At 41.9% G+C, this 27,236-nt stretch overlaps 1 protein-coding gene across 5 annotated transcripts in view; it reads left to right on the top strand.

Moving 5' to 3' along the window:
• Nucleotides 1-27,236, top strand: part of wnk2 (WNK lysine deficient protein kinase 2) — a 181,715-nt gene that overhangs the window by 44,127 nt on the left and 110,352 nt on the right. For all 5 annotated transcript variants that reach the window (XM_059649864.1, XM_048547623.2, XM_048547620.2 and 2 more), the window contains exons 4-6: nucleotides 349-506; nucleotides 17,152-17,240; nucleotides 20,628-20,847. In XM_059649864.1, coding sequence (XP_059505847.1) covers nucleotides 349-506; nucleotides 17,152-17,240; nucleotides 20,628-20,847 — 467 coding nt within the window. The remainder of the gene's footprint in view (nucleotides 1-348; nucleotides 507-17,151; nucleotides 17,241-20,627; nucleotides 20,848-27,236) is intronic.

The following is a 27,236-nucleotide window of genomic DNA, read 5'->3' as shown; positions in this document are numbered from 1 at the left end:
TCTGTAGTTATGCTATATCAAGAGAATTGATCATTTTGCTTTTTTATTAGAAATTGGAGGACTCTTACATAGATTAGGCTAGTTTTATTAAGTCTGTTGTTCTGCTTTCTGTTGAATAAGGAATTCTTTAAAGATTTACTCTATTGTTATTGTCTAATATAAGCAATGAACTTGTGTTTAATGTATATTTAGTTATTGACTGTACATAATTTGTCCAAGTCACGGTGCAGTCAACAATCATGACTCCACAATCTAAGGTTTCTTTTTCATGATTTTGAGAGTTAACAATATTTGTTGATGGTTTCTTCCATTGTTTGGGACTATACGTTTGTTTTTAACTGTCTTCAGGTACGCCAGAATTCATGGCTCCAGAAATGTATGAAGAGCATTATGATGAATCTGTGGATGTATACGCTTTTGGAATGTGTATGTTAGAAATGGCTACCTCAGAATACCCATACTCAGAATGTCAGAATGCTGCCCAGATCTATCGGAAAGTTACAAGTGTAAGTGTTCATTGTCCAAAAGAATGTCTAATGCTTTAAGTGGCAAACAGATTTAAGGCAAAATAGAAGTTGTGAAGTGATATAAAGAAACTTGCCTTAATCATGAGCTTTTTGTGCACCAAAATATATGCAGAACACAATTGTTTTCCAAATCTCTCTGACTTATTAAAAGGGAATAGAACTATTCCAAAAATTATTCCTTCAGACTTACCCTTGAAAGTTTTTGTGTTGCCTCGAGTATTTCAGATTGTATGATGTACTGGTAGCACCAGGGCCTGAGAATGAGTGTAATTGATGCTAATCCCTGGAGTCTGGCTCTTAACTCCCAGGTGTTTTGAGTGCTGCTATGTGGTCAGAGGGAAAAATTACCCAAAATACCTAGAAAATTCAATCTAATGCTGCTGCGAGTTAAATGGTTAGAATCTTTAAGCCTGCTTTTCCAGTCACTGACTGGTTCTGTACTGAACTTATTGCTCTGAGGCTCACTACTGAACCTATGATTGGAGAAATAGTAAGAAGTTAAATGGTGATGGGGAGGTGCTTGCAGAGATTGAGACATGAGTTGGAGTGGCTGGTGTCATGATGCTTTAGTCGTGGTGAACAGAGTAATGGGAAGCTGCAAGAGTCAAGAGGGAGTGAGTGATTGCATGGTTTGAAGGTAGGTTAGTTGTAGGGGTTGGGGGAGGAAAGGTGTAGGCTGCTGTGATGGGAATGGAAGAATGAATAGAAGGAGAAGATAGAGGAGGAGGATGGTGGATAGATGAGGTGGGGAAGTGATAGGGGTGAGGTGGAAGTTGGATAGATGGTGGCCAATCAGTTGGAAGGCTGCAGGTGGGGTGAGAATGTTTGGAATGGGAGCACTAGATGGAAGCTGCAAAGAGGATGACAGTAAGAGCTGGAGGCTGCAAGGTAGACAGAGAAAGAGAGGGCAAGACTGCAAGAGTTGGGAGGGATGGGCTGCCAGAGAGTTAAGTATAGGGAGGATAGAGGGGAAGGCTGCAATGGTGGAGAGGAAAAAGAATGAGAGGCGCTATTGCAAGGAGCTGTAGGGAGCAGAGGAAGGCTGTAACTTGGAAAGACAGAGGGATGCTGCAAAATGGGGTGCGAGATTAAATTCAACTCTGAAAGTTCAATGAAAAGGGTAGTAACTGCCTGGTTAATGTCATCTAGCTTTATACATATGTGGAGAAGACATATTAGCTATGACAGCCTTCTATTTTGAGTTTTCAAAGTTCAAAAATGTAACATAGTTTTAATGTGAGACTTTAGTAAATGTATGGTTCTACATAGTTTTTACAATTACAATTTAAGAAACTACCACTTATTGTGCCTTGAAGATTTTGCCATTTTCTTTTAGTCCATTTTAAGAAATACTTCCTAGTTGATTAGCAGACACTAGGGATGTTACGTACAACACAGCTGCACAGGAAAAGAACTATTGTAATGTAAATCCTGACATGTCCCAAAATAAATAACATTTGCCTTACCACTTTCAGAAAGAAAAGTATTATACCTTGCCTCAAAATGATTGCTAAATAATGTTCACTGAGAGCTATTATTATAGATAGCCCACGTTCAAGCCTATTAAACTAATGAAGTCAAAAACATCTGGAATCAAGACCTGTCTTTGTGCATTACTATTTTCTCACTCCATAAACTTGACCTCTCAGTAAAATATCAGTCACCATAACAGTTCCTCATCTGAACTAAAACTTGCTTTCTCCTTGTTTCTCATGTGAGATGATATAATTTCCCATATGGGTCATGGTTTGCATTTTATTTCAGATTTTACACTAAAAGTCACATTGACATTTGCATTACCTTAAGAGACCTTTAATTCAAAGGGGTAAAGTTTGGTAATGTCAAGGGGTGGTGGTGAGATGGTCAATGTCTGAAATTTTCGTGGTTTGAATGTTACCTGCCCAAGTCTGTATATGTTCTCCACATCGTGTTGCATTTGAACATGGACTGCTTCAGTCTTTGAGAGATTTGTGTCCTTGATGGGATCGAAGACTCGAGTAGTTTCCTAAGCTGCTTGTAATATCACCTTTTCATGTCACATTCTGCTAATTGTATGTTTTTTTTCCTCTAAGATACAAATTAATCAGTTTTTTTTAATTCACTTGTGGGATGTGGGCATTGATTTTTTTCATGAGCAGTACAGGCAGATCATAGTATACAAGGGCATACAGATCACAGGCTTAAAAAAAGTCTTCAAGGCATACAGGTTATGTAATACACGGTGTTAACGAGGCAAGATCAACATTAGCAGGATTAGCATTATTTGAAGTTCGAGAGTCCATTCATCAGCCTGATAACAGTCGGGAAGAAGCTGTTCCTGAACCTGCTGGTGCGTGTGTTCAAGCGTCTGTATCCTCCGCCTAACAGAAGAGGTTGTAGGAGAGCATTACTGGTTTGCGATGAGCCTTTGATGTTGGCAGCTTTTCTGCAGCATTGAGCTGTGTAAATGGGGTCCATGAATGGAAGGGTGGCTTCCGTGATGATCTGGTCTGGTCTGGTCTGTGCAGACAACCTTCTGTAGTTTCTTATGATCTTGGGCAGAGCAGTTGCCATACCAGGCCATTACACACCCGGACAGTATGCTTTCAATTGAGCATCTATAAAATTTGGTGAGGGGCTTTATGGATATGCCAAATTTCCCGAGCTGGCTGGCTGAAGAGGAGGCATGGTTGTTCTGCCTTGGCCATTGCATCTACGTGGGAAGCCCAGGACAGATTGTCAGTTGTCATCACTCGTAGAACTTGATGCTGTCCACTAGCTCATTCTCAGCTCTGTTGATGTAGGTGGGGCTGTGTTCTCCTCCTCGTTTCTTTCTGACGTCAGTGATCAGGTTTTGAGATTTACTGACATTGAGAGAGAGGTTCTTGTCATTGCACCATGTTACCAAACCCTTTATCTCCTTTCTATATTCTGACTCGTCATTATTAAGTATCCATCCTACCACGGTTGTGTCATCTGCAAACTTGTAGATGGCGTTCATTTGGAATTTAGCATCACAGTCATGGATGTATTGGAAGTACGGTAGGGGGCTGAGCACGTATCCGTGGTGGGGGTGTGGTTCTCTGACGCTGAGGGTTATTGTGGAGGAGGTGCAGTTGTCTACCTTCACTGCGACCTTTGTGTCCAAAAGCTGAGGACCCAGTTGCAAAAGGTGGAGCTGAGACCAAGGTCTCGCAGTTTTGAGATCAGTCTGGAAGGGATAAAGGTTGAAAGCTTTTGAGAAGATTTGTAGCTCATTTTGTGCATGAGGTTGCAAATAATAGTGTTGAAGGCAGAGCTGTAGTCATTGAGCAGTAGTCTGATGTAGGTATCCTTGTTGTCCAGATGTTCCAGAGATGAGTGCAGGGCTAGTGAAATAGTGTTCACTCTGGACTGTTACGTTATTGGGCAAATTTTAGAGTATCAAGGCAGACGAGAGTTGATGTGGGCCACGACCAGCCCCTCGTGCACTTCATCGTTATTGAGGTCACAGCCACCAGGTGGCAGTCATTAAGGCACACTCGTGCTTTCTGGGAAGATGGTGGTCTTAAAGCAGGTGGGGACTTCAGCTTGTAGAAGGGAGAGGTTGAAGAGGTCGGTGAATACCTCTACCAGTTGGCCTGCACAGGATCTAAGTGCTGTTCCATGGACTGTCCAGGTCTCTTGCTCTCAGGAAGACCGATCTGACATCTACAGCAGTGACAGCAGGGACAAGTGCATCTGGGGCTGTTGGGGCAGGTGACACTGTGCCGCTGGCATTTTGTTTGACTCGAGCGTAGAAAGCATCAAGTGCATCAGAGAGGGATGTGTCTTTGTCCGCTATCTTTGTTGGCTTCGTTTTGTATCTTGTAATGCTGTTTAGGCCTTGCCACAGGCTGCGAGAGTCTGGTTGTTTTGGGTGTCTAACTTGGTTTGGTACTGCCTCTTGGCATCCCTGATGGCTTTGAGGAGGTCATATCTGGATGTCCTATATAAGTCTGGATCGTCTGACTTGAATGTTGCATGTCTGGTCCTCAGTTGGGAATGGATTTCCTGGTTCATCCAAAGTTTCTGGTTGGGGAGCACTGGAGTTTGTTGACTTGGTACACAGTCCTCCACGCACTTAGTATTAAAGTCTGTGATGGTGTGTTATACCTGTCCAGGTTTTCTGCTGAGTACCTGAATCTGGTCTATTCCACTGATTTCAAGCAGTCCCAGAGACAGTTCTCTGCTGCATCGGACCAGCATTGTAGTTCCTTTTTGTGAAAGGTCCTCCAGTTTCAGCTCCTCCCTGTAAGCTGGGAGGAGGAACACAGTGCTGTGATCTGATTTTCTCAAGTGTGGGTTGGGGGTGGGGCGTGGAGTGGTTGGCACCTTTTTGTTGTGTAGCAGTAGTCCAGGATATTCAGTCCTCTGGTGGGGCAGATGTGTTGGAGGTACGCTGGCGACAACATCTTGAGGTTAGCTTGGTCGAAGTTGCCAGCCATGATGAGTAGGGCTGCGGGGAATTTCGTCTCTGGAGTGTTTGTAGCAGTGTAGATTTTCTCTAGGGCATTCTTCACACCTGCATGGGACTGAGCTACATTTATTGCCCACCCCTAGTGGCCCTTGCAAAGGTGACAGTGAGTTGTAACAAATCATAATAAAAGCAGGGCTCTCATTTTCCATATGGTGTAGGTCACCGAAAGCAGCATGGCATGGACTGGTATAGCCCAGAGCAGGACACTCAAGACTGCATAGGAAAGTTGGACTCCCTTTAAGTTATCTGACTTTATTTTATTCTGTGAATGGCACTTGTGTACGAGTGATGGTGCACAGTTTTCACTGAATTTTATTTTGAATGTATGTGGCAATAAAGGTTATTCAAATATTCAGAAATAAACAAAATGGTGGGCTCTGTGACTAGTAAGCTGAATGATGAAATGACAGTAATGTGCAAGGCCAAATTAGATGAAAACGAAAGAGTTATCAAAATGAATGATAAGTGCAGAGAAAGTCAGAATGATCATAGCAGAAGGGAAGGGAAGCATGACAATTCTGGTCAAGGTCATGGAAGTAGTAGAAGGACAAATGAATGTAGACTAGTCAGCTGGCCATCAGCCAATAGGGAATCTCCACCCCATACACCAGCTCTCTCCCCTTCCACTTCCTGTGGCTTGGTGCAGCTGTTTTCCATAACCAGCACCTGCTGTTGGAGAGCAAACTGGAGTGATGGTTAAGATCTGAAGATATTGACTCAAGGTTAAGCCTGAAAAGTGTCCACCAGAAGAGTCAGATGTTATTCCTCAAACTTCACCAGAACAATGCTGGAGGTGAAAAACAGAGGTTAGAGCTGTAGAAAATTCAAGTGTATAGCTTCTGGAAACACCAGATTATGTAAACAAACCAAACTGCAATTTTTAGAAAAGCAACAACTATTTCATGGAGTCCAGCACCTAAGTTGAAAGGAAGTTTTGGCTGTAATCTATGTGTTTACAGTGCTAACATTGTTTCCTATGAATATGTAAAGTACACAGGCAAGGATATTTATTTTCACTTTGTTTTGGAAAATTAGTACATTGTGTGGTTTCTCTGGATTGGTATTGCTGTATTAAGTTTCCTCTATCAAGAATTGTATTGTAAATTGATAACTTGGTGCAAATGGACTTTATCATCTCTTCTCTTAGTCCCTATTTCCATCAACCTTTTTGTATTTTTAGCTTTTCTGAATGCTTGTGCTTTCTCTTCTTAACTATGAATAAATTCAGTTGGTGATGAAATCTTGGGAATTATTTATCCTTGAGGCATTCAGCCAGTTATATAGTTAACCTCATCAGTGATCTCTGTTTGCCTTTCCTAAATTTTAAAACCTGTATAGAATGTCTTGGATTGTTAGCGAGTTTTGAGAAGATTTGTAGCTCAGGTTGAGGTTCTGGATGTGAGTTTGCTCGCTGAGCTGGAAGGTTCATTTTCAGACGTTTCGTCACCGTTCTAGGTAACATCAGTGAGCCTCTGACGAAGCGCTGATGTTATGTCCCGCTTTCTATTTATCTGGTTAGGTTTCCTTGGGTTGGTGATGTCATTTCCTGTTCCTTTTCTCAGGGGGTGGTAGACTGGCTCCAAATCAATGTGTTTGTTGACGGAGTTCCGGTCGGAATGCCATGCTTCTAGGAATTCTCGTGCGTTGGACAAACTGGCAGAAAGCTAGCCACCAGGATACATGAACATCAACTAGCCACAAAACGACATGACCCACTATCACTTGTATCCTTACATACAGATGAGGAATGACACCACTTTGATTGGGATAACATATCCATCCTAGGACAAGCCAAACAGACACACGCACGAGAATTCCTAGAAGCATGGCATTCCAACCGGAACTCCATCAACAAACACATTGATTTGGAGCCGATGGTTTGTTGATGGAGTTCCGGTTGGAATGCCATGCTTTTAGGAATTCTCGTGCGTGTCTCTGTTTGGCTTGTCCTAGGATAGATGTGTTGTCCCAATCAAAGTGGTGTCCTTCCTCATCTGTATGTAAGGATACAAGTGATAGTGGGTCATGTCGTTTTGTGGCTAGTTGATGTTCATGTATCCTGGTGGCTAGCTTTCTGCCAGTTTGTCCAACGCACGAGAATTCCTAGAAGCATGGCATTCCGACCGGAACTCCGTCAACAAACACATTGATTTGGAGCCAGTCTACCACCCCCTGAGAAAAAGAACAGAAAATGACATCACCAAGCCAAGGAAACCTAACCAGATAAATAGAAAGCGGGACATAACACCAGTGCTTCGTCGGAGGCTCACTGATGATGTTACCTAGGATGGTGACAAAACGTCTGAAAACGAACCTTGCAGCTCAGCGAGCAAACTCTCATCCAGTGTCTTGGATTGTCTCTGCAACTTTTATCATTGATCCTTATTCGTACCATTTGCTAATGTAAGGAATTTTGGATATGTAAAATGGTGTACAAGTGCTGTTAAATATGCGGCCATGATCTTTTTTAAAGTTTGGTTTTCAACCCTGATACGAAGCCTGTACAAGTCTCAATTCTTTCACGTAGAGAGCTGTATTTGCATCTGATTACAGTAGTACCTCATTTTTAAAGAATATTTTTGTTTGTATTGGTCCTTCAGACACTGTGTGCCTTGGTAAGTTTGCCTGTCAGACAGACATGCCCTGAGTTTAAAATGTGTCCTCAAATCATCAATTATGGCAATTGTGAAATGATATTTTAGGTAGCTCTAGAGGTGTCTCGACGAGATGAAATGGTTAACATCAGTGTTGATATAATTTTATTTGTCAATTTCAGCAAAGATGTTGGAAATCTGAAGCAGGCAAAATTCCTAATTTCATAAGTGAAACTTCTGGATATCCGTAAAAGAGATTGCATCCATTGAAATCAAAATGAGAGAGGTTAATGAATAATGTGAGATATCTTTGGATATCTATAGATATCTTTGCTGTGGTTCTGTGGATACCACTGATGTTAGTACAGCGAACAGTGGCCCAAGGTATCATGTTGCAAAGTCTTTAGTTTCCTTTTGGTTTTTAAGAATGATCTACGATTACTATGTTTCAAGCTAAAAAAACACTTCCTGCTCATCTTGAATGGTTACTTTAATGGGCCAAGAAGAAAAGTATTTTGTTTTGCCTCAATCTATCTCAATCAGGTTTCATAGTTTTAAAGCATTGCTATATTTAATCTCAACTTGTGACACTATTAGTTCAGCATTGTACTTCTCACACCTGGCCTGAACTTATGGTTCTTCATCCCATGTCTAGTCGCTACACCAAATTGGTGTGTTATTTTGATGTTTGGGTCAATAAGCAGCGAAAAAACTTCCGGTCTTTTGACTTATTAGATGTAAATAATGTAAATCTGTTAAGAAATAGTAGGAACTGCAGATGAATCTGAGATAACAAGATGTAGAGCTGGATGAACTCAGCAGGCCAAGCAGCATCAGAGGAGCAGGAAGGCTGACGTTTTGGGCCTAGACCCTCCTTCGGGATTTAGGCCCGAAACGTCAGCCTTCCTGCTCCTCTGATGCTGCTTGGCCAGCTGTGTTCATCCAGCTCTACACCTTGTTATCTTTGTAATTCTGTTCAGTTAAGTTATAGTCCTGGTGTCCCATTTTTATGTGTCTTTTAACTTTTGTCCTTCTGAATGGATATTTTGTCTTTGTGCAAAGTGTGCCAGTGCTGTTTTGGACAATACAACGTGCAGGTCTATTTGCTGGGATGTCGTTTGTTTTTGGTGATGGGTTGTATTGAATATTACAGAATCTGGCACTTAAATATATTCAGATTCGGATTTAAGACAAAACCATAACATGGTTCTGAACCTCATGCTTCAGTATGCATTTGAAGTAGCCAACATAATGCAGGATTTTGTTTAAAAAAAAAAATCAGAAAATTGTATCCTTTGGGAATTATTAATGCAATACTTAAACGCAATACCTTGGGGTGGTGCAGTGGTTAGCACTGCTGCCTCTCAGCGCCAGGGACCTGGGTTCGATTCCACCACCAGGCTCCTGTCTGTGTGGACTTTGCATTCTCCCCATGTCTGTGTGGGTTTTCTCCAGTTGCTCCAGTTCCCTCCCACGGTCCAAAGATGTGCAGGTTATGTGGATTGGCTATGCTAAATTTCCCAGAGTTCAGGGATGTGGAGATTAGGTGGGTTATAGAGCGATAGGTTGGTGTGGACTTGTTGGGCAGAAGAGTCTGCTCCCACAATGTATGGATTCTATGACATGTTCTGCAAGGGTATGGGAAATAAGACCCTGGTCCTGTATAAATCCACTGACATAGTTAGCAGAAGTTTTGGGTTTTTCAGGTAAAATTTCAAGAGCTAGAAGATTAAAAACTCAATGCCAAGGTAAATAATCTCATTATTATTACTTGTTCCATCCCTAAGGGCAATGTGGGCCATCCTACAGCATATGGACTGTGGTAGTTCACCACCACCTTCTCAGGGGCATCCAGGGGTGGGAAATAAATGCTGGCCAGCCCATGAGGCCCACATCCCAGGGGTGGAAAACGAAGTTCTGTGTTAATGAGTATACGGTTAGTGCATGGCTGGAGAAGTGTTGCAGGACGCAATGATTCAGATTCTTGAGCATTAGAATCAGTTGATGTGGAGGGAACACTTGAATGACACATTATGATTTCCTCAGCAGATTTTCATTCTCAGAGATTGACTAATACTGTTTAGTCAATGTTTAAACTGATTCGACAAGAGCAGCAATGAGATTGGAGGATATGAGTAAAATCAAATATCCAAAAGATTGCAGGAAAAAGATTGAGTAAAATGACAAAAATAGTGAAAAATATATTGTGGTATTTCACTTTCCAAGAAACAGCCAGTTTGGCTGGTGAGTTGCAGTTTCACGAGATGAAATTTGTTGCATTTTTAGAAGATTGGCTGAAACAAGGTCAGGAATAGATTTTTAAATTTCCTGGCTACCAAGACTTCAGGAATGATAGATAGAAAGGAGGGGAAGTAACCGTATCCATTTTTCATTCCTTTTATGTTTAAAATCAGTTTACTGTAACAACGTGAGTTGTTATACTGTTGATAAGAAAGTGTGGAGCTGGATGAGCACAGCAGGCCAAGCAGCATCTCAGGAGCACAAAAGCTGACATTTCAGGCCTAGACCCTTCATCAGAGAGGGGGATGGGGAGAGTGAACTGGAATAAATAGGGAGAGAGGGGGAGGTGGACCAAAGATGGAGAGAAAACAAGATAGGTAGAGAGGAGAGTATAGGTGGGGAGGAGATAGGTCAGTCCAGGGAAGATGGACAGGTCAAGGAGGCGGGATGAGGTGGTAGGTAGGAAATGGAGGCGCGGCCTGCAGTGGGAGGAAGGGATGGGTGAGATGAACAGATTAGGGAAGCAGAGACAGGCTGGGCTGGTTTTGGGATGCAGTGGGGGGAGGGGTTGAGCTGGGCTGGTTTTGTGATGCAATGGGGGGGGGAGGGGAAGAAGTGGGCTGGTTTTGGGATGCAGTAGGGGAAAGGGAGATTTTGAAGCTTGTGAAGTCCACATTGATACCATTGGGCTGCAGGGTTGCAGGTACAGTTGGTTTACCAGGATGTTACCATAGATGAAGGGCTTTGATTATGGGAAAAAGCTTCTAAAACTGTAATGGTTTTCTTTGGTAATTATCTTGGAATTCTCCAGCATCTGCAGTTCCCATTATCTATGGTTTTCTTTTGGAATGGGAAGAATTTTAAAGCATCAAAGTTTAAAACAAGCAGTTTTAGAACATAGAACACTATAGCACACGAACAGACCCTTTAGTCCGTCATATCTGTACCAATCATGTGCCATTCTAAAGTAATTTTGTCTGCCTGCATGTGGCCCATGCCCTGTCTATTCATGTGTCTGTCTAAATGTCTGTTAAATGTCACTATCATATCCGCTTCTGCCACCTCATGGTAGCACTTTCCAGGCACTTGCCACCCTGTGGCTTTTTAAAAAAAAATTCCTCCCAGACTTTTGCCCTCTCCCCTTAAATCTGTGCTCCTGAGTTTTTGACATTTCCTACTTGGTGGGGGGGGGAAAGACTCTTAAACACCCGGTCGTACTTATCATGGTTTTATGTTCTTTTATCAGGTCGCCCAACAGGCTCAAATGCTTTAGCAAAAACAGTCCAGGTTTGTCCAACCTCTCCTCAAAACTAATACATTCCAATCTACCCTGGTAAATTTCCTTTGAGTCCTCCCCAAAGCCTTCACATCCTTCCACTTGTGTGGCCATTAGAGAAAAGCTGTTCCCCTTTGCAAGTGAACCAGTGACAATTGGTCATGGATTTATAATCTTTTGCAGATAATGTAAAGGAGGGGTAAGCTTTTTTCTTTCTGACTTAGGATCTGGGACATTCATCCTGAAAAGTTGGTGATAACTCGTTCTGTAAAGAATTGCATCAGAGAGTGCAGCAGCTACTTGAAATTATTTCCAGGCTGTACTAATTGTATTCCATGCTGTACATTTCTACATTAACTGACCGGAAACGTGAACAAAAACCAAGCAAAACAAGCAGTTTGACAATCTGCTCTTTGCTGTTGCTTTTTATTTTAAATTTTGGGAATGAGGAAATAAATTATTTAATTCAATGTATGATCCGTCTAGACGTAGATTTAAGCTCCTTCTAATCCAAACTTCTGATTTGACGTACATGGAGGATTTCCTGAGCCAACTTCCTTTCCTAACAAGTTGAAGCTGACAACTTGATCCTAAGTTTTGATTTTGTTTTTTGGCTGTGGACAATATCTACTCATAGCAAATGGGATCTTCTGCAACTCTTGGTGAACTAAAGAGCTGGACTTCTTTTTAATATTCATTTGTGGGATGTAAGTGTCATTGGCTTGCCGGCATTTATTGCCCATCCCTAGTTGCCCTTGAAAAGATGGTGGTGAGCTGCCTTCTTGAACCTCTGTAGTCCACCTGCTGTGGGTTGACCCACAATGCCATTAGGGAGAGAGTTGCAGGATTTTGACCCAGCAACAATGAAGGAATGACAATATATTTCCAAGTCAGGATGGTGAATGGCTTAAAAGTGGTGTTTTCATACACCTGCTGCCTTTGTCCTTCTAGTTGGAAGTGGTCGTAGGTTTGGCAAGTGCTGCCTGAGAATCCTTGAATTTCTGCAGTGCACCTTGTAGATAATACGTAAGTCCTATTTGTAGTTAACAGGCGGAATACCTAGCTTGAGGTAACAATTGAAATAAAGGAAAAAAGTGAGCTGGAGTAGGCTATTGAGAGAGGCCCACTCTGACATTCGGCATGATCATGGCTGATCATTTACCTCAACGCCATAGTCCCAAGGCCCCCCTGTATGCCTTCACCTCTTCTAGCCTCTAGAGGTTTACCCATGTCATTTCTAAACAGTTGCAGTATCTTAGCCTCCACAACTTTGTGGTACAGAATTCTTCAGATTCTCCACTCTGAAGAAATGTCTCCTCATGTCCATCTGAAATGACTACTGTGTGTCTTGCTCTGCTCCCTGAACCCACTTGCCAGAGGAATTCATTCCCAAATGCAGTCTATCCAAGTATATCAGAACTTTGTATGTTTTAATGCGATCACTTTTCATTCTTCTAAATTCCAGTGAATACAGGCCTTGTCACCCAATTCTTTTCTCCTGTGACAAACCTGCCACTCCAGGAATCAGTCTGGCATCGTTGCAATCCCCTGTGACAATTACATTTCTTCATTCGGGAGACATAAACTGCGTCAATCTGTGACACATTTTAGCATAAAACTTTTCAGAAGGGGAACATCCTAACTGGAGTCAGGAAGAGTCCTGGAGGACTGGAAAATGGATAATGAAGGGAAGGAGAAGAAGACAGAGTTGGCCTGACCTTGGTTGTTGGTCAGATTTTAGAGTCCCTTATTTATGGGGCGATTGCAGAGTCCTTAGATGAAGAAACTGAGGGCATTGTTGCTAGATTCACAGATGGCACGGATAGAACAAAGAACAAAGAAAATTACAGCTCAGGAACAGGCCCTTCAGCCCTCCAAGCTTGTGCCGATCCAGACCATCTATTTAAATCTGTCGCTTCTGTATCCCAGGCAGGTGAGGGGCATATAGTGTTGAGGCAGTGGGGAGGTTGCATAAGGACTTGGATGGGCTAAGGGAGACTGTGTATTCTACCTGTCACTTCTTTGCTCAATGTGGGAAAGTGAGAGGTTTCCAATTTGCTAGGAAAGATAGAGGTGTAGACTTGGAAGTCCTAGTTCAGAATTCTCTTAAATGTTAATATGCATGCTAACTTGACAGTTAGGAAGGCAATTGTAATGTTAGTCTTCATTTCAAGAGGGCAAGAATACAACAGGTGAGGATGTACTGCTGAGATTACATAAGCCTGTGGTCAGACTGCATTTGGAATATTGTGAGCAGTTTTGGGCGCCTTATTGAAGGAACGATGTGCTGGCCTTGGAGGTTTACGAGAATGATTGCTGGAATAAAGGGCTTGTTATATGAGGACTTGGGTCTATATCTGATGTAGTTTAGATGGCTGAGGGAGATCAGATTGAAACTTATAGAACACTGAGAAGCCTGGATAGAATGGATGTGGAGAAATTATGTTTTCACTGGATTCAAAAGATGAAACTAATCTTGCTGTGGATCACTGCATTCTTTAAATTAGGTTTGTGTTCTCCTTTTCTGTTTTTATTCTATGTAAAATGGGTTTCAGAAAGCAGCAAAACACTTCAGGCCACAATTTCTGCTCAAGCATGCACAGTTGGCTAGGATCAAAGACATGAAAAAGGCTGATTGACACAGTGATGACTGTCATTTCAAATTTTTAAAATATTTTGTAACTACTATGAAGACCATTTGATAAATATGAGCAAGAAATAGTATGAATAAACTCATGCTGATTTTAGTGACAAATTTCATATTCAGATACTACATGATTGCAATTAAAATCTTAGTTGTAGGGTGACAACCCAAAATGGCTTCAGTTGAATTATTTCTTCAGTCTGGATGGTAGTTATTACTGTAAGTTCACGATAGCCATGGCTTGCCTGGCTGGCCTTGGAGAAGGTCCAGAGGAGGTTTTCAAGAATGATCCCAGGAATATGAGATGATGTTAAACAATCTGGGTCTGTACTCAGTGGAGATTAGAAGGACGAAGGGGATCTCATTGAAACTTGGAAATACTGAGAGACCTGGTTTGAATGGATGCAGAGATGATATTTCCATTGGTAGGAGAAGCTAGGATTCAAACACAAAGTGAAGGGTTGATCCTTCAAAACTGAAATAAAGATGAATTACTTCAGCTAGAGGGAGGCTAATATGTCGAACTCATTGCTGCAGAAAGCTGAAGAGGCCCAATCATTGAGTGTATTTAAGACAGCTAAGTTCTTCATCAGTAAACAGGATCAAGGGTTATGGGGAGAAGACAGGAGAATGGGTTGTGGATCATCGGCCATGATTTAATGGTGGAGCAGATAAGATGGGCTGAATGGTCTCATTTGGCTCCTGGATCTAATGATACCTTCTGTCTTGAAGTTAAATTCATTTTGCTGCTGAAAAAGGAGTGAAGCACTGAAAGCTTGTGTTTTCAAATAAAGATAATAAAGTGTGAAGCTGGATGAACACAGCAGGCCCAACAGCATCTCAGGAGCACAAAAGCTGACATTTCGGGCCTAGACCCTCCTTCAGAGAGGGAGATGGGGAGAGGCTTCTGGAATAAATAGGGAGAGAGGGGGAGGCGGACCGAAGATGGAGGGAAAACAAGATAGGTAGAGAGGAGCATATAGGTGGGGAGGTAGGGAGGGGATAGATCAGTCCAGGGAAGACGGACAGGTCAAGAAGGCGGGTTGAGGTTAATAGGTAGGAAATGGAGGTGCGGCTTGAGGTGGGTGGAAAGGATGGGTGAGAGGAAGAACAGGTTAGGGAGGCAGAGACAGGCTGGGCTGGTTTTGGAATGCAATGGGGGGAGGGGATGAGCTGGGCTGGTTTTGGGATGTGGTGGGGAAGGGGAGATTTTGAAGCTGGTGAAGTTCACATTGACACCATTGGGCTGTAGGATTCCCAAGCGAAATATGAGTTGATGTTCCTGCATCCTTCGGGTGGCGTCATTGTGGCACTGCAGGAGGCCCATGATGGACATGACTAAAGAATGGGAGGGGGAGTTAAAATGGTTCGTGACTGGGAGGTGCAGTTGTTTATTGTGAACCGAGCAGAGGTGTTCTGCAAAGCAGCCCCCAAGCCCCCGCTTGGTTTCCCCAATGTAGAGGAAGCCACACCGGGTACAGTGGATACAGTATACCACGTTGGCAGATGTGCAGGTGGACCTCTGCTTAATGTGGAAAGTCATCTTGGGGCCTGGGACGGGGGTGAGGGAGGAGGTGTGTGGGCAAGTGTAGCACTTCCTGCGGTTGCAGGGGAAGGTGCTGGGTGTGGTGGGGCTGGAGGGGAGTGTGGAGCGAACAAGGGAGTCACGGAGAGAGTGGTCTCTCCGGAAGGCAGACAAGGGTGGGGATGGAAAAATGTCTTGGGTGGTGGTGTCGGATTCTAGATGGCGGAAGTGTTGGAGGATGATGCGTTGTACCCGGAGATTGATGGGGTGATGTGTGAGAAGGCGGGGGATCCTCTTGGGGCGGTTGTGGCGGGGGGCGGGGTGTGAGGGATGTGTGGCAGGAAATGCGGGAGACGCAGTCAAGGGCGTTCTCAACCACTGCGGGAGGAAAGTTGAGGTCCTTGAAGAACGTGGACATCTGGGATGTGCGGGAGTGGAATGCCTCATCGTGGGAGCAGATGCGGCGGAGGTGAAGGAATTGGGAATAGGGGATAGAATTTTTGCAGGAGGGTGGGCGGGACGAGGTGTATTCTAGGTAGCTGTGGGAGTTGGTGGGCTTGAATTGGACATTGACCTGTTTGACTATGATCTGGTTTTGTGATTTCTCATCTTGTTGCTGAAGACTTGGTTCAAGACGTAAAGTAACTTTTCATAAGTTTTAAATAAAAGCAAATTAAAATTCGTATCCACGTCAAGCTCTTGTTTGTGTACGTAATACAGACAGGTGTTGAGTAGAATGCCATTGCAGTTGTTGAACTCAAACAATCTGGGAGCTGCCAAAGTATCAATTGTGGATGTGGTGAAAAGGCATGAAATAAAATACCGAAGAAAATAAACTTCTGCAAAACTTGAAGTTGAGAGAGAAAGATGAGCAATTTTTAATATTAAAGCTCTAAAACTTATCTGTTGTAAACACACTCAATGATTGGGCCTCTGCAGCAGAGTTCAACAGATTAGCCACTCTCTAGCTGAAGAAATTCATCTTTATTTCATGTCTAAAGGGTCAACCCTTCACTTTCTGCTCTTGAGTCCTAGCCTCTCCTACCAGTGGAAACATCATCTGTTTGATCCATCAATATACTAGAAATATCCTCATGACACTTACAGTATGGTTTCGCGACTATGCTGTAGTTTAACAGGATCTCAAGGATACATTGATGGAAAAAACTCATCTCGGCATTGGTACTTTACCTCGGTTGATCCTAGATGGACTTAGTATTAAGAATCCATCTCTGCCTTGATAAGAATATGATGTTAAGTTTGTGAGATGGGATGAAGGAAATATCATACTTTCCAGAGAAGTTGAAGTACAGCGTCTGAGAGAAAGATTTGTTACTGATGTGCCGTAGGTGTATGAAGTGAGCATTTCACTATCATGGATAAAGCGTCTTTTCATCTAATATGTGACATGTTTTGCTTTAGAATTTCTGCCGGAAAATTGATCGTAGAGATGATCAATTGAAGCCTTTTGTGACAGTGACAATCTTTAAAGCATCAATATAGTGTGTTAGAGATGTAATGCCAGCTTTTTTCCATAATTATGAATTTGCTGTAAATTTTTAAGATTTGCCTTTCCAAGCCTGAAATTTTCAATTTCAGATTCATCTTACCTACATGTATATAAAAGTGGGAAGTGTTATTGATGTAGCAATTCTTTGAATCAATAATTTTTGTGAATTGTTAATTGTACTCTAATGTTAACATACTGCAGTTTAAGGCTGCGATTACAGAGAATCCACATTGTATTATATTTATACCTTTTGAAGCTTGCACTGATTTTTACATTGGTTTTGAATACTTTTGATAGCAATTCTCATAGCTTAAAAAAACCAACAAATTTGTGCAACTTTGTGTTCTAAATTTTCAGGGTGTAAAACCGGCAAGTTTTGGCAAGGTCACAGATCCAGAAATAAAAGAGATCATTGGAGAATGCATTTGCCAAAATAAAGAAGAAAGGTTTGTAACAAAATTGTGACAAGTATGTATTGTTTGTCAGACCTGATTACTGATTCCTACGTATTAATTGCTGAGACATTTGGAGCAAATGTTCTTCAAGTTATCAGTGAGTCCTTGACTTAGTTTATAACTTGCCCTTTAATATTTATTATCAAAGAACCATATATTGTGTCCAACATGGAGTGGTACAATGCAGCATTATTTTCAGCATTAATCTTTCGTTGACAGAGCCCCTCAAAACATTTGCATTCAAATCAGCATCTTTACTGCAACTGTACTTTCAGTATAGGATTTCTGGTAATTTCTTCACCGAAGATTTTAAGAGAATCAAAACCCCTCATTTCGGGGAAAATACAGCAGAAATTCTTGGATAGGACCAAAAATACAAATTTTATCAAGATTTGGCCTTCTGGCTTGTTTATAGTCTTAGAATATGAAAAAATAATTGCAAGCTATTTCGTCCTATTGTAAAAGGTAGGTTTATTTCTGGTCTCAATACTACTTGAGGAATAAACACTTCTAGTTCACCTGGCAACTTTTCTAAAACTATTTCATTCAAGTTATTCGAATCTTAAATGTTAGATGAGCTTTTGAGTAATAAGTTGTATTTATCCCTGCCATTTTGCAACACAGACAATTCTGTTAGGTATTCAGTGTGTACATTGTTACATTGAATGTAAGATTTGAATTTGTGTTTAACAATGGAGCTCACAGTGAAAGGATCCTATAGATACGTGATTGCACTAACACAGCTTTTTGAACCCTGTGAATTCGGGCATCTGAACAAGAGTTGCATCAAAGATAAATTATGTTGGGCATAAGCGATCCCCAGACTGCAACTGCATGTCTGCTAAGAGAGTGACTATCTAATGTTAAAAACAAGTTCCGAAGTGTCTCAGCTTAAAAATCTCAACAGCTACAGCACATTGCAAACAAGCTTGCCTGTTCATCTTTCAATGTGGAGAAGGAACCCAGGCCTGTGCAGTATTTTGATAAATAGCTAAGAATGATCTGTTGAAAAGTAACCTAGTCCTTTCAAGTGCAACAATGTAGAGAAAAGAAACGAGTATAAAATTTATTAGAAAGATGAAGGCTGAAGGTCAAGTTGCAAATATTGTGGAGATGATCAGATACGCTGTGAACATGGTTTATAATTGCAAAAAACTTTGCACACAGTTGTTTCGCTAAGAAAAAGACCGAAGCCTATAGATGCACTTTCTGCTGAAGTGCCAGACTGAAAAATGGCCATCTAAAGCCACTGAACTCAGCAGATACACGTTGGAATCTCATAGATCTTAGAATCCCTATGGTCTGCAAACAGGCCCTTCGGCCCAACAAGTCCACATAACCCTCAGAGCACCCACCCAGACCCATCCCCCTATAACCCACCTAATCTAGGCATCCCTCGAACGCAATGGGCAATTTAGCTTGGCCAATCCACCTAGCCTGCACATCTTTGGACTGTGGGAGGAAACTGGAGCACCCGGAGGAAACCCACACAGACACGGGGAGAATGTGCAAACTCCACACACAGTCGCCCTAGGGTGGAATTGAACCTGGGTCCCTGGCACTGTGAGGCAACAGTGCTAACCACCATGCTGCCCCAGACCACTAACCCTAAGCATATCGGAGGAAATTTGTTATAATCTTCAGATGATGCTGACAACTGAGCAAACAGTGAGACACAAACTATAGGAAAGAGGTGTTTAAGGCAACACCATAACACAACAGCTGGGCAAGAACATTTTGAAACAGAATTAGATCACACATTATTTTAAATAGACATTGGTGGAAAAGCTGACAATTTACATTCATACAAAGAAACTAACAAAAGAGGGACTAACTGGATTAACAGAAGTTTTGCTCAAGCATGAGAACAACTGTGTGCATACTGGATAATGTAGTTAATTCAGTGTGAATGATTTGTGTGTACGTACTTTTGTTTGAAAACTTGGATGTTTGGATGGAAATACAACTTCTGACATGCCATCCACCCCCTCTTTCCCATGCCTTCCATACCCCATGTCATTTATAGAATCCCTACAGTGCAGAGAGAGGCCATTCAGTCCGCACCGACCTCCTGAAGAGCATGACACACCCCCCCCCTCCGCCCACCCCCACAGCCAATCCACCTTGTCCACTCATATTTGGATTCCATCCTTTCATTCTCCATTTCATGATCCCATTCCATTTCTTCAGTAACACTCCGTTCCCTTTCTTACATCTTTACCCATGCCTTGAGTTTGGGTGGGATGGTGTGGGAATCTCTTCAGCCAGGGTATCTTTCTTGCTTGGCTCTTTTTGCCTCCTCTTTTTTGTTTCCTTTTCATTCATGTCATCTTCCTGCTCTCGCTGCCAACTGTTGCCAGATTCATTCCTCTAGAATGCTTCAGTTGCATGTATGCCTCCTCCTGCTGCCCACAAAATCATCACGCGTAAACTGTCCTTAAATTGATTTACCAAAAACTGAGTTATGAATGCAATTACTTAAGTTTATTTATTGGTGTTGACTGTAATTCACCATGTCAAGCATTAAACATTTCCCAATAAACTGATTTGTTTTACATATGGGACATTTTAACCACTTTTTGTAATTTCTATAAAGACTGATTCTTTTTTTAAACAGATTAAGCCTTGACATTCATCAAGGTTAATATGATTGTTTCGTGCATCTGAAATCTGAAATATAGCTGTAAAATTAATAGCAATTGCTAATTCAGCCATTTTTTCAACATAACCTCTTTGCAGTCAGAGTAAGTTGTGCAAACGATTGTAAAATTTCAAGATCAAAATACATCTAGCGCAGTTATATGATCCTGTGTGTTGATTTAAAAACATCACATTCAAGTAGGCCTCATCCACAAAATTGGCAACAACCTTGCAAAGAATCCCATCACTAGTCAGTGTTCACTATTGTATTGGTTCGTAGGCTAAAAGAGGGTCTAAACAAGAAGTTAAGCTTTTTTTAAATGTATGGCTATCACTAGTCATGTTTTAACTCCTATTGCATGTAACTCTTAAATTTACCAAAAACTGACAGCTGGATCCCAGTACAACCACCAAATGGCTTTTACAAGTCATTTTCTGTAACTTAAAATTGGGTTAATCACAGGTGTTGACTGACACTTTTCTGCCAACTTATGATCTGATTTTCAGCTTTGTTAATCAAACTATTATGTTACGGTGATTAAAGTAAATAATTCTAAAATATCGCTTGCTTGTACTGGTTCTTGTCAGCTATAGTATTTGGCAATGTGCAAATGTGTTTGATTGGAAACTCAAGAATAATGAACATGACTGTAGATTCATTTTGTGCCTAGATTGCATACTACCCAAAGCAGCAACTGCACTCAAAGTAGAATAAGTAACTGTTGATTGGTTTTCCAGATATTCTATAAAGGATCTATTAAATCATGCATTCTTTGCGGAGGAGACTGGTCTGAGGGTTGAGCTTGCAGAGGATGATGATGGGAAAAAACATTCAATTGCTATGAGACTTTGGGTTGAAGACCCTAAGAAGCTGAAGGGCAAGCCCAAGGATAATGGAGCTATTGAGTTCAGTTTTGACTTGAATAAAGAAAACCCTGATGATGTTGCACAAGAAATGGTAAAATTCATACACTATTACGAAAGCAAAGTAAAACTTAGAAATGAAAAAAAGCTTTAATTTATATGACGTCTGATTGTATTGATAGAGCACCCATTGTATTTTATAATGCTATACCAAAATAGGCAGTGCTGTAGGTTCAAAATGTGAAAACATGTGAATTACTGATTTGTTTTTAGCAGCAATTAAGGCAGGAATATTGGCTAAGTGGTGGGGAATTAACCCATAACCTTGTGGCAAAAACAAACATGTCAATTGAGCTAAACTGCCAACAGATCCTGACCAACAAATCACTTGGTTTAAAAGCTTTGTCCCTAATATACAAGGTATTTTCATGGTCTGTGAAGACGTTAAGTGAATTGGTTTCTTCCATTTTCCTTCTCTACCTTTAAAGATATTCAAAAACTTTGTTTCCACCAGCTTCTGAGGAAGAGATTCCAACAAATGTGAACGGCCTAAGAGGAAGAAAAATACTCCTTGTCACCAACTCTGCCAATGACATAGGTAGAAAAGGGAATGAGGTCCTGCAGTGTGAACATGAGGAGTTAGGCAGCAAGTTAAAAAGCAGGACATCAAGGGTCGTAATCTCTGGATTATTCTGGGTACCTTGTGCTGGTCAGAGTAGGAATAGGAACATGGGGCAGATGAGATGAATGTGTGGCTGAGGGGCTAGTGTAGGAGGCAGGAATTCAGATTTTTGGACCATTGGGATCCCTTTCAGGGCAAAAGTGACCTGTACCTGAATTGGAGGGGGACCAATATGCAGGCAGAAAGATTTGCTGGACCTACAGGGGAGGGTTTAAGCTAGTCTGGCAGGGAAGTGGGACTCTGAACAGTAGTGAGACAGAAGAGAAGTTGAGGCAGGTACAGAAGTCAGAGCAGATAAATAGAAAGGCAGGGAAGACTGATGAATTAAACTGCATTTCTTTCAATACAAGAGGCCTGACAGGGAAAGCAGATGACCTTGGGGCATTGATGGGAATATGGGACTGGAATATCATAACTATTACAGAAACATGGCTGGAGGACAGACAGGACTGGCTGCTCAATATTCTAGGGTGCAGATGCTATAGGAAGGATAGAAGGAGAGGCAAGAATGAAGGAGGAGTGGCATTTTTGATTAGGGAAAACATCACAGCAGTACTTAGGGTGTTCCTGAGGGATCATTCAGTGAATCCCTATGGATAGAACTTATAAATAAGAAGGGGTGATCACCTTGATGGGATTAAACTATGGACCCAATAGTTAGTGGGAAATTGAGGATCAAATATGTAGGGAAATTGCAAATAGCTGTCAGATTAATAGGAGAGGATTTTAACATTCAAGACGCAACCTTGGACTGCCATAGTGTTAAGGGCTTGGATGGGGAGGAATTTGTTTTCAGGAAATCTTTCTCAAACAAAATGTAGATAACCCTACCAGAGAAGAGACAAAAACTCAACCTCCTTTTGGGAGATGAGGCAGGGCAAGTGACTGAGGTTTTAGTGAAGGAACACTTTGGGACCAGTGACCATAATTCTATTAGTTTTAAAATCGTAATGGAAAAGGATAGGTCTAATCCATAAATTAATGCTGTAAATTGGCGCAAGACAAATTATGATGAGGTTAGACAGGAACTTTCAAAAGTAGATTATCGGAGGCTGTTTGCATATAAAATGACGTCTTGGAAATTGGAAGCTTTCTAAAGCGAAATAATGAGAGTTCAGGGCCAGCATGTTCCTGTTAGTGTGAAGGGCAATGCTGGCAGAAGCAGGAAAACATGGGATAGAACATAGAAAAGTACAGCACAGTACAGGCCCTTTGGTCCACGATGTTGTGCCGTGGAATAATCCTGATCCAAAAATAAAATAACCTAACCTACATTCTCTTCAATTCACTGCTGTCCATGTGCATGTCCAGCAGCCACTTAAATGTCACTAATGACTCCGCTTCCACGACTACCACTGGCAAACTATTCAATGCGCTCACAACTCTCTGGGTGAAGAACCTCTCTCTGACGTCGCCTCTCTGCCTTCCTCCTAACATCTTAAAACTTATGATCCCTCGTGGCAATCAATCCTTCCATGGGATGTGGAGAGATATTGAGGCTCAGGTGAAGAAAAAGGAGGAGGCACATGTCAGGAGTAGATTGGTCAAATTAACCCCAATAGCTCAAACCCTCCAACCCTGGCAACATCCTTGTAAATCTTTTCTGAACTCTTGCAAATTTCATAACATCCTTCCTATAGCAGGGAGACCAGAAATGAATGTAGTATTCCAGTAGTGGCCTAACCAGTGTCCTGTACAGTCACAAGGTCACCTCCCAATTCCTAAACTCTATGCACTGACCAGTAAAGGCAAGCGTACCTTCACTACTCTGTCTACCTGGACTACACTTTCAAGGAATTATCAACCTGCAATCTAAGGTCTCCTTGTTTGGCAACACTCCTTAGGACCTTACCATTAAACGTATAAGTCCTGCCCTGATTTTCCCTACCAAAACGTTTATCTCAATTGAACTCCTTGGTCCATCGGCCCATCTAATCAAGGTCCCATTGTCCTCTGAGTTAGCTGCCTTTGCTGTCCACTACACTGCCAATGTTGGTGTCGCTTACAAACTTACTGACCATATCTCCTGTATTCACATCCAAATCAATCATATAAAATGACGAAAAGCAATGGATCCAGCATCGATCCTTGCAGCACACCACTGGTCACAGGCCTTCAGTCTGAAAAACAATCCTCCTCCATGACCTCCTGTCCCTTCCCTTTGAGCCAATTTTCTATCCAAATGGCTAGTTGTACCTATATTCCATGTGATCTAACCTTATTCACCAATCTACCATGCGGAACATTGTCGAACGCCTTACTGAGTTCCATATCTACAAAGTCCACCCCTCTACCTTCATCAATCTTCTTTGTCACTTTTTCAGAAAACTCAGTCAAGTGATTGAGATGCAGTTTCCCACTCTCAAAGCCATGTTGACTTTCCCTAATCAGTCCTTGCCTTTCCAAATACATGTAAGTCCTGTCCCTCAAAATCCCTTCCAACAACTTTCCCACCACTGATGGCAGACTCACCAGTCTATAGGTCCCTGGCTTTTCCTTCCCACTTTTTAAAAAAATAAATAGCACCAAGTTAGCCAACCTTAGTCTTTTGACACCTCACCTGTGGCTATTGGTGATACAAATATCTGAGCAAGGGGCCCATCAATCACTTCCCTAGCTGCCCAGAAAGTTCTAAAGTACACCTGATCAGGTTCCAGGGATATATATCTACCTTTATTCTTTTAAGTTGCCCAGCACCACCACCTCTGAAGTATGGATACTTTTAAAGAAATCACTACATATTTCTCCAAGTTATATAACTTCTATATCCTTCTCAACATTAAACACTGATGCCCAATACTAGTTCAGTATCTCACCCGTCTCCTCTGATTCCTCTTATAGGCAGCTTTGCTGACCTTTAAAGGGCCCTATTCTCTCCTTAGTTACTCTTTTGTCCTCCATGTATTTGTAGAATTCCTTTGGATTCTCCTTAATCCTAGAAGCCAGAGCGCGCTCATGTCCTCTTGTTGCCATCTTGATTTCCCTCTTAAGTATACTCCTCCTGTTCTTCTACTCCTTTAAGGAGAGAATATTCTCTGGATTAATAGTCTAGCAATTATACCAGTAGGACATCACTTCCCCACTGGTCTGTTTTAATTTGTTTTAATATCTGTAAGTGTTGTCTCTCACAACTGAGTGGCTTTCTCACCACCAAATCACTAAGACTCTTCTTAATCATTAACTACAACTAGTAGATCATCTGTCTAACAAATCAGAAATTTGCATGAAATTTATGAGCAGTGCAAACTATCAAAAGTGAAGGGGGAGCACGAGAGAGCAGAAGGGGCAAATCTGCTTTATAGAGGGCTCAGTTGGTTCCAGCTAATCCCCTTCCACAATTCTTCTGTTCTCCTCGCAACATGCCCTCCTGCCTACTTCTGTATCGTCTGCAAATTTGGATACATTACACTCTGTTCCCTCCTCTGAATCGTTGATAAAAATATGAAATAAGGTCTGACCCTTCTAGCACTCTCCGAGTTCTGTCTGTCCAACCTGAAAAAGACCCCTTAATCCCACCTTTTTTTTTCTTCTGTATGTTAAGCAATCCTCAATACACAAATATATTAGCCCCAATATTAAGAGTTCCTATTTTGTGCAATAACCCTTTATTTGGCACTTTATCAAATGTCTGCTGAAAATCCAAATGCACAAAATTTACTGGCTTCCCTTTGGCAGTTCTGCTTGTTATATTCTCAGACAAAACGAGCAAATTTGTCAAACATGAAAACTTTCCATTTTATGTGACCCTTTTATTAAGTTATGCTTTTCTAAATGTCCTGTTGTTTCTTCCTTCATAATGGACTCTTGCATTTTCAAACAACAGATGTTAGGCTAACTGGCCTATAGTTTCCTGCTTTCTGTCTCCCTCTTTCCTTGAAATGGCTGTCAGATCAGCAGTTTTCCATTCTGCTGGAACCTTGCTGGAATCCGATGAGTTCTGCAATATTTAGACCAATGCCTCCAATATCTGCACCCACTTCCTTAACAGTTGAATGTAGGCTGTAGGCCCATCAGTTCCTGATAATGTGTCTGCTTTTAGTGGCATTAGTTTGTCGAATATTTCATCTGTTGAGCTAGAGACTGTTACAAATCTGTTTTTCCCCATTAGCACCTTGCTTATGTTATCGTTGAAATGTTTGTGTTCTCCACTGTGAAAACCGTTGCAAATATTAGTTGAACTTATGTTCCTTTTCCCTGTCCCCTGTTATTAATTCCCCAGTTGCCCCTTCCAAGGGTCTGACGTTTACTTTCGGTACTTTTTCTCATATACTTGTAGAAATTCTTGCTGATTAGTTTAATATTTTGAGGTTGGTTGGCTCGCCGAGCTGGTTTGTTGTTCTGCACACATTTCATTATCATGCTTGGTAACATCCTCAGTGCAGCCTCTGATGAAGCACCAATGTGTATTCCTGCCTGGCTTTTAAACTCTGGTGTCCGTTGCGATGGATTGCCTCACTTCGGGTTTCCTCTGTAGTGGAATGTATATGGGGTCGGGTTCAATGTGTTTATTAATAGCATGCTTCGTGGAGTGCCATGCTTCCAGGAATTCTCGTGCTTGTCTCTGCCTAACCTGTCCCAGTCGAATTGGTGGTTCTCCTTGCCCATGTGGATTGAGATGAGTGAGTATAGTCATGTCTTTTTGTAGCTAGCTGGTGTTCATGTACTCTTGTTGTTAGTTTCTTTCCTGTTTGTCCAATGTAGTGTTACTCAGTCTCTGCAGAGGACCTTGTAGATGACATTGATCCTGTCCATGGCGGGTGGGTCTTTAGTTCGGATGAGCACTTGTTGTAGTGTTGATGTGGGCTTCTGTGCCACTCTGATGCCAAGCGGTCGTAGGAGTCTTGTGGTGATTTCTGACGTGTTCCTGATGAAGGAAAGTGTGATGGTGTGTCAGGGCGTGTAGAATCTTTCTGATGCTAGTCCTGTCGGCATCTCCTGACCCAGTTCTTTGGATATCCATTATCCTTGAACACTTGGAAGAGGTATTCTTCTCCGTCTTGGCGTAGTTCCATGTTGCTGCAGTGTGTCGTTGCCCTTTTGAATAGTGTTCACGTGTAGCTTCGTTCGTGAGAGTTGGGATGGTTACTATTGAAGGTCAATATCTGGTCTGTGTGTGGGGCTTTTTGGTGTACTTTTGTTTGCAGTTCCCCATTTGTGTTGTGCTCTACCATGACATCCAGGAATGGGAGTTGTTTGTTCTTCTCCTCCGCTTTGAATTTTATTACAGTGAGGGCGTTGTTTGAGTTTGTGTGTCTCTTCTTTTTTGCTCGGTTTAATGATGTCAAAAGCGTCGTCTACGTAGCATATCCAGAGTTTAGGTTGGATTTGCGGAAGGGCAGTCCTTTCTAGTCTTTGCATCATGGCTTCTGCTATGAGTCCAGAGAGAGGTGATCCCATGGGTATCCCGTTGATTTGCTCATGTTTGGCTGTTGAAGGTGAAGTGGGTGGTCAGGCATAGGTCCAGTAGTTTTAACCATTGGAGATTGGTTTCACTGCGATCGTGTTCTCGTGCAAGTAGTGTTGTCACAATTGATGCTGCGTGCGAGCAGTATTTGAAAGGCGAATGACACACTGCAGCAAACATGGAACTTAGCCAAGCCGAGGAAGAATACCTCTTCCAGGTGTTCAAGGATAGTAGACATCCGAAGGATTGGTCAGGAGATGCCTACAGGAATAGCATCAGAAAGATTCTACATGCCCTGACATACTCATCATACTTCCCTACATCAGGAACACATCAGAACTCACCACGAGACTCCTACGACCACACGGCATCTGAGTGGCACACAAGCCCATGTCAA

Source organism: Stegostoma tigrinum, chromosome 11, assembly GCF_030684315.1.
Source record: "Stegostoma tigrinum isolate sSteTig4 chromosome 11, sSteTig4.hap1, whole genome shotgun sequence".
Classification (NCBI taxonomy): domain Eukaryota; kingdom Metazoa; phylum Chordata; class Chondrichthyes; order Orectolobiformes; family Stegostomatidae; genus Stegostoma; species Stegostoma tigrinum.
Note: the sequence above shows the minus strand (reverse complement) of the source record. Positions and strands in the feature narration are given on the sequence as shown.